Source organism: Saccopteryx bilineata, chromosome 10, assembly GCF_036850765.1.
Source record: "Saccopteryx bilineata isolate mSacBil1 chromosome 10, mSacBil1_pri_phased_curated, whole genome shotgun sequence".
Taxonomy (NCBI): Eukaryota; Metazoa; Chordata; class Mammalia; order Chiroptera; family Emballonuridae; genus Saccopteryx; species Saccopteryx bilineata.
In genome coordinates this window covers 11,078,214-11,090,558 of record NC_089499.1, presented here as the reverse complement: position 1 = coordinate 11,090,558, position 12,345 = coordinate 11,078,214, and the positions used below count along the sequence as shown (strand labels likewise).

Here is a 12,345-nt window from a genome sequence, read left to right as displayed (position 1 = left end):
GCATGTGTTCATTTAGTAAACACTTGATGAGTTTCTACCAAGCGCTGAACACTCTTGGTGTTAGGGATTGAATGGTAAATAAAAAAAGACTTAAGGAGTTTACATTCTAGCAGGGGAGACAGATAAGAGACACAAGCATAAATGTGCGTTCTGATACTTATTCCTGGGAGGGACAAGTGCTCTGAAATCACTGACGCTGGGTAAGGGGATGACGGCCTCTTAGAGGAGGTGACGTGTGAACAGAGACCTGGATGAATGACATGAAGGATCAGCCGTGCAGAAGAGTGTCCTCAGCAGAGGCAATAGCAAGTGCAAAGGTCCGGAGGCAGGAATGTGCTCGGTGTGTCTGAGGGAGTAGCTGGAAGGACGTGGGCAAGGGCAGGCTGGAGGGATGGATGGTGCGGGGCCACACAGCCGGCAGACAGTACGGGCTGGCCGCGCTTGACCACTGACAGGCAGGGCAGCCTTGCAAACCCCGGCCTCCTCTGAATGGCAGTTTCCCCATCTGTGCAATGGCAGTCTGGGTTGGATGGTCTGCAGGCTCCCTGAATGCTTCTGACGCTTCAGCGGTATGGGTTCTCGGCAGGGACGCCATCTTAGGACTACTTCTGAGACTGTAATGCGCCACTGATCGAGGCCGAGGTGGAAGGTGAACAAAGGCACTTGAAGGTTTTCAAATCTACTCAACCCAGGCCAGTGCTGGTGGCCTGGGCCGGGCAATGCGAGGGCAACGAGGAGTAGCCGCCCTCGGCAACCTCAGGTCCGCTGAGGCTGAGCGGGATGACGTGTGGGGGGAAGGGCTCGGGATGTGGGGAATGGTTCAGTGAAGTGTGAATGGCTCAGTGGTGTGTCCTCTGGGCTATTTCTTCCTCCCAGAGCTCCAAAGCAGTACAAACCCTGAAGCTAGACATCAGAAAGAGGTCTCCGATCAGCCTTCTCTAACCCAGAGGGCGGGAGGGGATCTTGGAGGGAATGGGAAACATCTTCTGGGTAGTTCTTCCGATTTGTTCCCCACCCGTTCACCAGACCGGCCCCACTCCCAAGTGGCCACCCGTGACAAGGGGGCCACAGTCAGTGGACAAGCACAGAAAGGCTTAGTATCTGGGTAAATACAGTAGACTCTTCTGGTCTCCTTACATTCTTTTAAACTAGGTAAAATTGTTGAAAGCAACTACGGTTACACTGTCTGATGGGATTGTCAATATATAGAGAAATAATAGATAAAAAAAAAAAAAAGCTGCAGACTTTTCAAACCATGAAGTTGGAAATCAGAACCGGTGACTTCAGAGTGAGAACTGGATTTAAGAGGAGAGATTTAAGGGGGAGTTGGGCTGGCCACCAGGCGGGGCCCCCCCGAGCAAGCTGGCGGGGACAGGGAGAGGGAGACCCTGGCAGGCTGGGGGAGAGGCAGTGGCCCCAGTCCTGTCTTCCCCGTCTCCGGGGTGGGGGGTCTCCTGCTGTCCCCCGGGTCCCCGAGCAAGCTGGTGGAGACAGGGAGAGGGAGACCCTGGCAGGCTGGGGGAGAGGCAGTGGCCCTGGTCCTGTCTTCCCCGTCTCCGGGGTGGAGGGTCTCCTGCTGTCCCCTGGGGCCCCTTCAGCGTCTCTACAGCCTTGCAGAAGGGCATATTGCCTCTTCTCATCTGAACCCCGAGCCAGGTTGCATGCTTCTGTCCTCACAGCACTAAGCCTCGTCTTCTGTGTTTTGTTTTAGACAGAAAGGGCCAAAGCATGAAGGCAGGCACCTTAGATGACCTTTAGGATGCCAAAGTCCCTTGCTGTTTACTTTGGCACTGGTCCTCTGGACGTAGCCACCCTAAAGGCATTTAAGACAAAGGAAGGGAGGCCCTAACTGGTTAGGTCAGTTGGTTAGAGCTCCTTCCCGGAACCACCGAGGTTGTGGGTTCAATCCCCGGTCAGGGCACATGTGGGAAACAACCAGTGAATGTACAACTAAGTGGAACAACAAATGAATGCCTCTCTGTCTCTCTCTTTCCCTCTCTCCTTTCCTTTGTCTCTCTAAAAAAAAAATCAATCAATAATATTTGTTTTAAAAAAACAAAGGCAGGGAGGCATGCCTTGGCAGATGTTGGGTGAGGCCTGCTGCTCTCTGTGACTGGTGACTCTGACTTTGTGGCTTATTAGTCAGCCACCCGGGAATTACTCAATGGGCACACATGGAGCAGAGGCCAAGGTCCCCACCAGATCTGCGGGGCCAAGGTCTAGCTCATAACCACAGAGCCAACATCCAGCCCACACCCACAGGGCTAAGATCAATCCTAATCTACAAAACCACAGTCACCACCAGGCCCATGGGGCCAAGATCTCCACCAACAGAACCAAGGTCCAGCCTAGACCCGAAGAGCCAAGGGCCATTCTAGACCGTGCTGGGTTCTAGGAAACCCCTTGGGATCAGCTAGCTTTCCTGTCTCGTCCCCCTTTCTGGCAAGTAGAGTAAATGTCTGCATCTTCAGGGGCTTTTTATGTCCACGACTCAACATCGGAGCCAGAGCACCAATGAGAAACGGACCCTGCTGGCCCACCGAACATGCAGCGAGCACCACGCAGAGCCGTGGTCCCGAGTCCCAGCTAAGCCACCAAGCCCCGCTCCGCTCTCCCTGCTCCCTCTTGCTGTATTTCCGGGCCTGCTGGCCTCCTTGGCTGGCCCTCCTCTGCCTTCTCCCTCATTTCTAGGACTCATCTGGATGAGCTTGACCACAGCTGACCCTGGGCACTCCGTCTCGGGCACCTGTCTGCTGGCACCTGCTGTGTGCCCTGCTGGGTGGGCTCCATGACAACCGGGCTGGGACCTCAGGGCACCTCAAGGCACCTCAGGGCAGGGACTGTCACGCAGCGGTGAAGCTACCTGTGAAGGCGAATCTGTCCTCTTCTATTTTCTTTCTGAGGTGTTTGATCTCAAAGTCCTTCTCTTTCAGCAGCTTATATATCCGCCCGTTCTCATCCACCGTTTCCCTGAGCTGGTTGTGAAGCTGCCCGATCTCATCTTCCAGCACCCTGCAAGGCAAAGGGGAGTCTCTGCGTCTCAGGGGACAGGGGACAGGCAGGCTCCACGGCCACAGTCGACTGTACCTCGCTGGGCACCAGCTGGCGATAAGAACTGCTCAGTACAAAATAGGAACCAGAAATCAAAGGACCTCAATGAGACAAATTCAACACACTGGTCTCAAAACTGAGGGATGCGGCACACACGTGCCACACGCACACGTAGACGCGCACACACGTGAAAGGAGAAAGAAGTTTCGCATAACATGTTTTACTGTGGATTCAATGGACAGCGATATAAAAGCACGCAAAGAAACCATTTTCCTGTTGAGCACCCATGGCACATGCATACAGGTGTAGGAATGTAGTCTACAAAGGCAATCTTAGCAAACTCCAAATCATGGACACCATACAGACCACTGCCTTTCAAGGCAATTGACTAAAATTAGAAATCAGTACTCAAAATATGGCAAAAATAAAATTAAAAATGAAACAGCAAAGCTATCATATGTTTGGAACTAAAAAACACACACTCCTAAATTTTTGGTTGATTAAGAAGAAAATCATAACATGTACGATAAGCATTTAAAATGAACTGACCACAGAAGCAATATACTATATCAAAACTTGTTGTGCCTGACCAGGTGGTGGTGCAGTGGATAGAGCATCGGACTGGGATGCAGAGGACCCAGGTTCGAGACCCCGAGGTCGCCAGGTTGAGCGCTGGCTCATCTGGTTTGAGCGAGGGGCTCACCAGCTTGGACCCAAGGTCGCTGGCTTGAATAAGAGCAAGGGATTACTCGGTCTGCTGAGGGCCCACGGTCAAGGCACATATGAGAATACAATCAATGAACAACTAAGGTGTTGCAACAAAAAACTGATGATTGATGCTTCTCATCTCTCTCCGTTCCTGTCTGTCCTGTCTGTCTGTCCCTGTCTATCCCTCTCTCTGACTCTGTCTCTGTAAAAAAAAAAAAAAAAAAAAAGAAAGAAAGAAAAACTTGTGAAAGGCAGCTAAAGCGATACTGAGAAGGCCGTTTATGGTCTTTACTGCACATACATACTAGAAGACCGGACAGAATCTCTTTAAGCCTTAAGTTGAAGTTAGGTCTCTAGATTTTAGGTAAACCTGATAGAAAATCAGAACAAAATAAACTAACAAAAAAATAAAAACAGACTCATAGATACAGAGAACACAGTGATAGCTGTCAGAGGGGGAGGGGGTTGGGGATTGAGTGAAAAAGGTGAAAAGATTAACCAAAGGGGGTAAAAGCTCATGGACACAGACAGCAGTATGATTACAGGAGAGGAAGGGGGCGGGGAGGTGAAGAGGGTAGAGGGGGATGAATGGTGATGGAGGGAGACTTGACTTGGGGGGGTGAACACAATACAACACACAGATGATGTATTATGGAGTGGTACACCTGAAACCTCTGTAATGGTGTTAACTAATGTCATCCCAATAGATTCAATAAAAAAAAACAAAACACTTGTGGCCCTGGATGGTTGGCTCAGTGATGGAGCATCGGCTCAGGGCGTGGAAGTCCCGGGTTTGAATCACGGCCAGGGCACACAGGAGAAGCGCCCATCTGCTTCTCCACCCCTCCCCCTCTCCTTTCTTTCTGTCTCTCTCTTCCCCTCCTGCAGCCAAGGCTCCATGGGAGCAAAGTTGGCCCGGGCACTGAGGATGGCTCCATGGCCTCTGCCTCAGGCGCTAGAATGGCTCTAGTTGCAACAGAGCGATGCCCCAGAGGGGCAGAGCATCGCCCCCTGGTGGGCATGCCAGGCGGATCCTGGTTGGGCACATGCAGGAATCTGTCTCTCTGCTTCCCTGCTTCTCACTTCGGGGGGTGGAGGGAGCAAAAAAACAAAACAAAAACACTTGCGTTTACCTCTGCTCAAAGCTGTCTTTGGAGACTTGCTCCCCAGCTTGGAGAAGGCTGAGGCCATCGAGGATTTCCAAGGGCTCTTTCGGGTCATCGACTCTGCTGTTGAGGCTCAGTTCCTTTTCCTTCTGTTTCTCCATCTGCTTCTGCAGCCTTCTGTACTGCATCTCCTGCATGGCCTTGAACTGGAGCCGCAAGGTGTCTGCCGAGCCCTCCTCCGCTGCCATCTCTCCCTAGGAGTAGGACAGAAACCTGAGCTGAAGCAAACTCCATCCACAAAGTGCACGTTTCCTGAGCGTGCTTGGAGTGGAGCCAGTCTGGTCTGCGGCCTCCAACTCTGGAGTTTCCCGCTTCGCTTTGCATGTGGCCGCGTGCAAGCTCGGACGACCCACCCTCACTTCAAACCCCCAGAAAGCCAAGGCTGAACTGAGCATCCTCCTCCAGCCCTGCGGATGGCATCAGAATACGCCCCCATCACTCAGACTCAACACTTCACCCAGTCCTGTCCCTAAAACAGCAGCTCTCAATGCCGGCTGAACGTTAGAATCCCCTAAAACTAGGAGCTCCCAAAATATAACAGTGCTTGGGCACATCCCTGGGCTAGTCAAGCCCCAACCCCTAGGAGTGGAGCTGAATCATTACTTTAAAGACTGAGGTATCATTTACGTAAAGTGCGTAAATCTGGAGTACATGGTTCAGTGAATCCTTACCTAAGTGTACACTCCTCTGATGACCCCTGGATCAAGGTGTAGGGTACTTCTTGTCCCTGAGCAGGCTATCTGTGCCCTCTCCAGTCAATCGTCCCCTAAGGTAACCACTATTCTGACTTCTGCCATTGAAGATGAGTTTTGTCTGTTTTCTTTTTAATCAGCTCCATTGAAGTATGATTTACACACAATAAAGTACATCAATTTCATGTGTGCGAATGAGTGTTGACAAATGTACACACTGGTGTAAACCACCACCAGCATCATGATAAAATAGTTTAATCACACTGAAAAGTTCTTCTCTGCTCCTTTGCAATCAATTCCCCCTGCTGGCCCCAATTCCAGGCAAACTCCGATCTATTTTTTTGTCACTATAAAAAGTTTCGCCTTTTCTAGAATTTCACATAACTGGAATCAGACAGTAGGCAGTCTTTAGGTTTTTTTCTTTGTTTTCCTTTTTTTGCACTACCTTTTGGAGGTTTATCCATGTTGTAACACGAGTCACTCGCTCATTCTTTGTCTTGCTGGGTAGTATTTTCTCATAGAAATCTATCATGGTTTGTCCATTCATTCACCTGTTATTGAATACCTGAGCTATTTCCATTTCTGGCTATCATGAATGAAGCTGTTATGAATATTAACATAAAAAAAAATCTTTGTGCCTGACTAGGCGGTGGCGCAGTGGATAGAGTGTCAGACTGGAATGCAGAAAGACCCAGTTTTGAGACCCCGAGGTCGCCAGCTTGAGCGCAGGCTCATCTGGCTTGAGCAAAAAAAAAAAAAGCTCACCAGCTTGGACCCAAGGTCACTGGCTCGAGCAAGGGGTTACTCGGTCCACTCAAGGTCTGTGGTCAAGGCACATATGAGAAAACAATCAATGAACAACTAAGGTGTCACAACAAAAAACTGATAATTGGTGCTTCTCATCTCTCTCCGTTCCTGTCTGTCTATCCCTATCTATCCCTCTCTCTGACTCTCTCTCTGTCCCTGTAAAAAATAAAATAAAAATAAATAAATAAATAAATAAGAAAGAAATATCTTTGTGTGAACATGTTTTTATTTCTCCTGGGTAAATACCTAAAGTTGGAAATGCCTGTTTATATGGTGAATTTATTGATATGTTAGTTTTATTAAAAACTGCTAAATTGTTTTCCAGAGGGGTGGTGCCATTGATGTTCCCAGCAGTAGTGCAGGAGGGTTCCAGTTGCTCCACCTCCTTGTCAACACCTAGTATAGTGAGTATAAATTTTAGTCTTTCCAGCAGGTGTAGTGCCATCTCAGTGTGGTTTTAATTTGCATTTTCCTGATGGAAACTTTTGTTGAGCATCCTCTCTTGTGCTTACTGGCCATTTGATCTTCTTTTGTGATATGTCTGTTCATATTTTTTACCCATTTAAAAAATTGTGCCGTCTTCTTCTTGAGTTCTTTACATTTTCTGGATGTTTGTCCATTTTTGAACTTCACGGAAATAAAATAATAGAGCACTAACAATGGAATCTTTAAACTCTCCCTACTTCCTTTTCAAGTGTAGCCAGTGTTAAGCATCCTTGACCTAAACTAACTCATCATATCATCTACCCACCACCCAGTTAGTCATAAGTCTTGTTGATTCTCCAGAAACGTCTTCAGATCTGTCCTCATAATTCCATCCCCACTGATACCACTCTCGTCAACATACTCATGGCCACCTCAGGACATTTGTACTTGCTGTTTCCTCTCCCTGGAATGTTCTTTCCCCAGACATCTACCTTGCTCACCTTCTCAGAGAGGCCTTCCTCACCGTTCTATTGTCGAAACCATTCCTACCCTCCCTCCCATGCTCCTTACCCTGTTTTATTTTTCTTAATCTCACTCAGCCTAACCTGACACACTATATATTTATTTGACTGTTGATGCTTCTCTTCCTATCAGCCCCACCATGGCAGGCACTGTGATGTCACTGCTGGGTCCTCGAGGCCTATACCAGGCCTGGTGTGTAGCAGGCATGAAATTAGTACTTGGTAAATGAATGACGATGGTCTGTCCCCAGAACTGCTCGAACGGGTCCCTAGTGCCCTTGCTGTCCCTCTCCCTCTTTCTGCGTCCCCGGCAGTCCAGCCTGCCTTCCCTGAGGGACGACTTTTGCTGAAGCACAGCTCTGAGCCTGATTTCCCTTGCATGGAAATCTTCAGGAGATGCCCGTTAGCCTCAAACCAAGCCCAAAGGCATTAAACTAGAGGTCGGGAAACTTTTTGGCTGAGAGAGCCATGAACGCCACATATTTTAAAATGTAATTCCATGAGAGCCATACAACGACCCATGTGCGTTAGGCATTATCCAATAAAAATTTGGTGTTGTCCCGGAGGACAGCTGTGATTGGCTCCAGCCACCCACAACCATGAACATAAGCGGTAGGAAATGAATGGATTCTAATACATGAGAATGTTTTATATTTTTAATGTTATTATTATTATTATTAAAGATTTGTCTGCGAGCCAGATGCAGCCATCAAAAGAGCCACATCTGGCTCGCGAGCCATAGGTTCCCAACCTCTGCGTTAAAGGCATTGGGGGTTTGGCTTCAGCCTCTCTCCTTCCAGACCATTTTCCCCTTCATGCTGGTTCTAGTGTTGCCTAGCTCCTACACGTCCTAGAAAAAGTCTCATTAGCCTAAACGTACAACCTCGAGTCCAACTTACTTTTTCTGTAAAGGTCAGATAGTAAAGATTTTAAGCTTTGTGGGCCATATGGTCTCTGTCGCATCCACTATCTCAGGGGTCCCCAAACTTTTTACACAGGGGGCCAGTTCACTGTCCCTCAGACCGTTGGAGGGCCGGACTATAAAAAAAACTATGAACAAATCCCTATGCACACTGCACATATCTTATTTTAAAGTAAAAAAACCAAACAGGAACAAATACAATATTTAAAATAAAGAACAAGTAAATTTAAATCAACAAACTGACCAGTATTTCAGTGGGAACTATGCTCCTCTCACTGACCACCAATGAAAGAGGTGCCCCTTTCAGAAGTGCGGCAGGGGCCGGATAAATGGCCTCAGGGGGCCGCAGTTTGGGGACCCCTGTACACTCTAATGCCATTGCAGTGAGAAGCAGCTGCAGGCAATATGTAAATGAGAAGGCGTGGCTGCGTTCCAATGAAACTAGGCGGGGAGCTGGAATTGGACTGGGAGCCTTAGTTTGCCGACCTGATTTGGAGGAATTGCATCTGAAAAAGTGCCTGGAAACTGAAGAAAACCCTGTTGAGCCTATTATTTGAAAATGTAACTAATAGAATTCAAAATTAAATTTATCCTGTGATTACCTATTTTTGTAGATTATGAGACGGGATGACCATATACTGCATTTCCCAAATTGGGTCACCTTGGAGAGTGCAAGGGAGCGCTATTAATAGCCATTCTGGGTCAACAGCGAGTCGGGACAGCGACTTGGAGGCTGTGACCGGCGTGCAAAGCAGCGGTCCCCACCCTGCCTGCACACTGGCACCTCCTGGGAAGCTTTAAAGATGCCCATGCCCATGCCCATGCCCGGTCCCACGCCCAGGGATTCTGATGTCACTGGTCAGGGTGCAGCCTGGGTGTTGGGTGATACTGGTCTGGGCTACCGTATTAGAAGCCTGGCCCACACTGAGGACTACGCCCAGGGTTCAGGGTGAACTGGCTTTATACCAGCTGTGTGAGTCTAAACAATTTCTGTACATCTCCAGGCCTCAGGCTCTTGTTCAGGAAGCAGGGGAGGATGACATGGGGGCCGCAGACCTGCCGTGAGAGGGCAAATGCAGTGGGGGGGGGGGGGTGAAAGCACTTTGTCAGCTATGCATTGGTAGAAACAAAGTATTATCATTTTCTCCCTTCTTGGTGGTCTCTCTTGAAGACTCCCTTCCTCTTCCTCTTGCCCCACATCCAGACATGTGCTGTCCCTCACAACGATTCTTGTGAGCCTTCAGTAGAAAGCCTTCCCCGGCTGCTGGGTGCACAGTGTGGCCTCATGACACGGCTGCCTCCAGCCTCTGCAGCAGCTGCCGCACATTTTAAGGCCACCTCCTCTGCACCTCATCTCCTGCCTGTCCCAGGAGTTGGGTGGCACTGGGCTCACCCCAGCACCCCCTTCCCCAGTGTCCCCCTATCTCTCTGGCTACCTGCTTCTCACCTTAGCTGCCCGAGTCTTGTCTTGTCCCTCTAGTCCCTGCTGCACACAACCATCTGGAACCTTTCCAAACCAGATCCAAGTGGCTCCCGCCCCTGCAAGGCGCTGCCAGGACCACAGCGTACACTCCAAGGGCTGCATCGACCCCACACCCATTTCTGCTTGACTCTCCCAGAATGCTTTGTCAGGATTTGAATGTGTTGTCAACATTCAAACATCTGTAGATTTTTATTAAATCCAGACTGGTAGATTCTTTTGTGAAAGTTTACAGTTCTGGCAGTGCTGAGCCCATGGTCTCCCACCGACGGCAGCTGCTGGGCAGAGGGACTTCATTCTGGGCAGGGTACGTCCTTTCCACTCAGCTGCAGTCCCTTGCACTCCCAGGTGCTGCCGCAGTAAATGCTGTCCTCTCTCACACCTGCTGGGTTCACCCTCTTCATTGCCCATCAGCCCCTGCAGATGGTTGGGTTTGTAAGCCCCCGAGAAGGCTCAAGCCTAGAGACGTCTCAAAGGCTCGCTGCAGACCCTCTATCTGCCTGGGATGCCTTCCTCCCCGGGCTCCCGGGCAGCCCTTCTCTTAGCTTTTAGGATTCCCCTGCGGGCACTCTGTGGACTCCCAGAATCCCCCAGGCATCCCTGGATCACTGACCTTACCTCGGTCTATTATAATCATCTGTGACTCTTTCTGTTCCTCCCCTTTACTCAGAGGCCTCTTAAAGGCAGGGGTCTTACACTTATCTTGGCCAGAATGGGCCTTCAATGAATGTGTGTAGAGCTGTCACTGAATGCAGCAGGTGCTCAAGGATGAGAGAATGAATAAGTAAACAAATGAACACAGTAACTTCTAGAGCCTTTTCCCTTTTTTATTCCAACGTGGAGTACAGGTTCTTCTGGGATATATACCCTGTTTCCTGGGCAAATTACATAATCTCACCACGCTTCAGTTTACTTATCTGCAAAAGTGGGATGGTACTCATTAAATACTTCACAGGACGGTCGTGGGGATTCAATGAGAGAATGAATGGAAAGCAGGCAGTGCAGTGCCTGGCATGTAAGCCCTCCTGAGAATTTAGCTGTTATGTTTTTCATCGTATGAAGTGCGGTGTCGTTGGCCCAATAAGCGTCTGGATGGCAGCGTGCCTGCACTGAGAGGACACCTGCAGTCCAGCTTAGCCCCCAGGGTGTTAGCTCCTGCTCCGTGATACGCCTGCGGCCAGCGGCGATTTGGATTTAACTGGTCTGGGTTGTGGCCTGGGCGTCTATTTTTCAAACTTCCCACATGAGTCTAATAATGAGTCAAAACTGAGAAAGAGAGGCGTGAGTGGCCTGAGAGACTGGCTATGGGGACCTGCAGGAGAAGCAGGCGCCTCAGTCCGCCTAAAGCTGAGTGATGAAGACAGTGGTCCACAATGAGCCATTGGAAATGGAAGTTTAAAACGCAATACCATTTGCATTTGCATAAAAAGAGAAATACCTAGGTATATATCTGACAACATATGTACAAGATCCATATGTGGAAAGTGATGAAACTCAGATGGAAGAAAGAAAAGGAGATATTCCACATACATGGATAGGAAGACTCAATATTGTTTACATGTCAGCTCCCCACCCCAAACTGATCTACAGATTCAACAGAATTATAAGAAAAATCCCAGCAAGGTACTTTGTGGATGTTGATATACTGATTCTAAAGTTTATATCAAAAAGCATAAAACTCAGAGTAGCCAATGGAGTGTGAGAGAGAAGAACCAAATTGCAAGGTTGATGCTTCCATTTCAAGACTTACTATGTATATAATGCTACAGTATTCAAGAAGTGTGGTGTTTGTGAAATAGACAAATAGATCAAGAGAAAAGAATAGAGATCTCAGAAATAGACGTACACAAAAAGAGTCAACTGATCTCCCACAAACAAGCAGAGGCAATCCAACAGGAAAAAAGAATACTCTTTTCAACAAATGGCATGGGAACAACTGGACATCCACAAGCAAAAAAAAAAAAAATGAATCCAGACACAGACCTTACACCCTTCATAAGAATTAACTCAAAATGGATCGACCATAGACCTAAATCTAAAATGCTAAACTATAAAACTTCCAGAAGGTAATATAGGAGAAAAGTCTCGATGACCTTGGGTCTGGCAATGAGTTTTTAGATGCAATACCAAAAGCATGATCCATGAAAGAAAAATTTGCAATGCTAAGTCAGATTGCATTAAAATTAAAAACTTCTGCTCTGCAAAAGGCACTGTTAAGAGAATGAAAAGATAAGCCACAGACTGGAAGAAAATCTATAAAACACATATCTGATGGAGGACTGTACCCAAAATATACAAAGAACTTTGAAAAGTTAACAACATGGAAACAATCCAGTTAAAAAGTGAGCAAAAGATCAAAACATAGACTTCACCAAAGAACATATAAAGATGGCAGATAAGCATGTGAAAAGTTCAAAATAATATGTAGTTAGAAATTAGAAATTAAAACAACGAGATACCACTACACACCTATTAGAATGGCTAAAATCCAAAACACTGAGAAAAGCAAAGGCTGGCAGGAATTTTTCTTTTCTTATCTTTTAAATTAAGGTTAAGTCTGCGTGGAAGAAAC

At 48.0% G+C, this 12,345-nt stretch overlaps 1 protein-coding gene across 3 annotated transcripts in view; it reads right to left on the bottom strand.

Moving 5' to 3' along the window:
* CCDC13 (coiled-coil domain containing 13) overlaps positions 1-12,345 on the bottom strand; it is a 50,237-nt gene that overhangs the window by 35,587 nt on the left and 2,305 nt on the right. For all 3 annotated transcript variants that reach the window (XM_066245849.1, XM_066245851.1, XM_066245850.1), the window contains exons 2-3: positions 4,893-5,119; positions 2,864-3,012 (exon numbers count right to left, since the gene is read on the bottom strand). In XM_066245849.1, coding sequence (XP_066101946.1) covers positions 2,864-3,012; positions 4,893-5,113 — 370 coding nt within the window. In that variant the 5' untranslated portion in view covers positions 5,114-5,119. The remainder of the gene's footprint in view (positions 1-2,863; positions 3,013-4,892; positions 5,120-12,345) is intronic.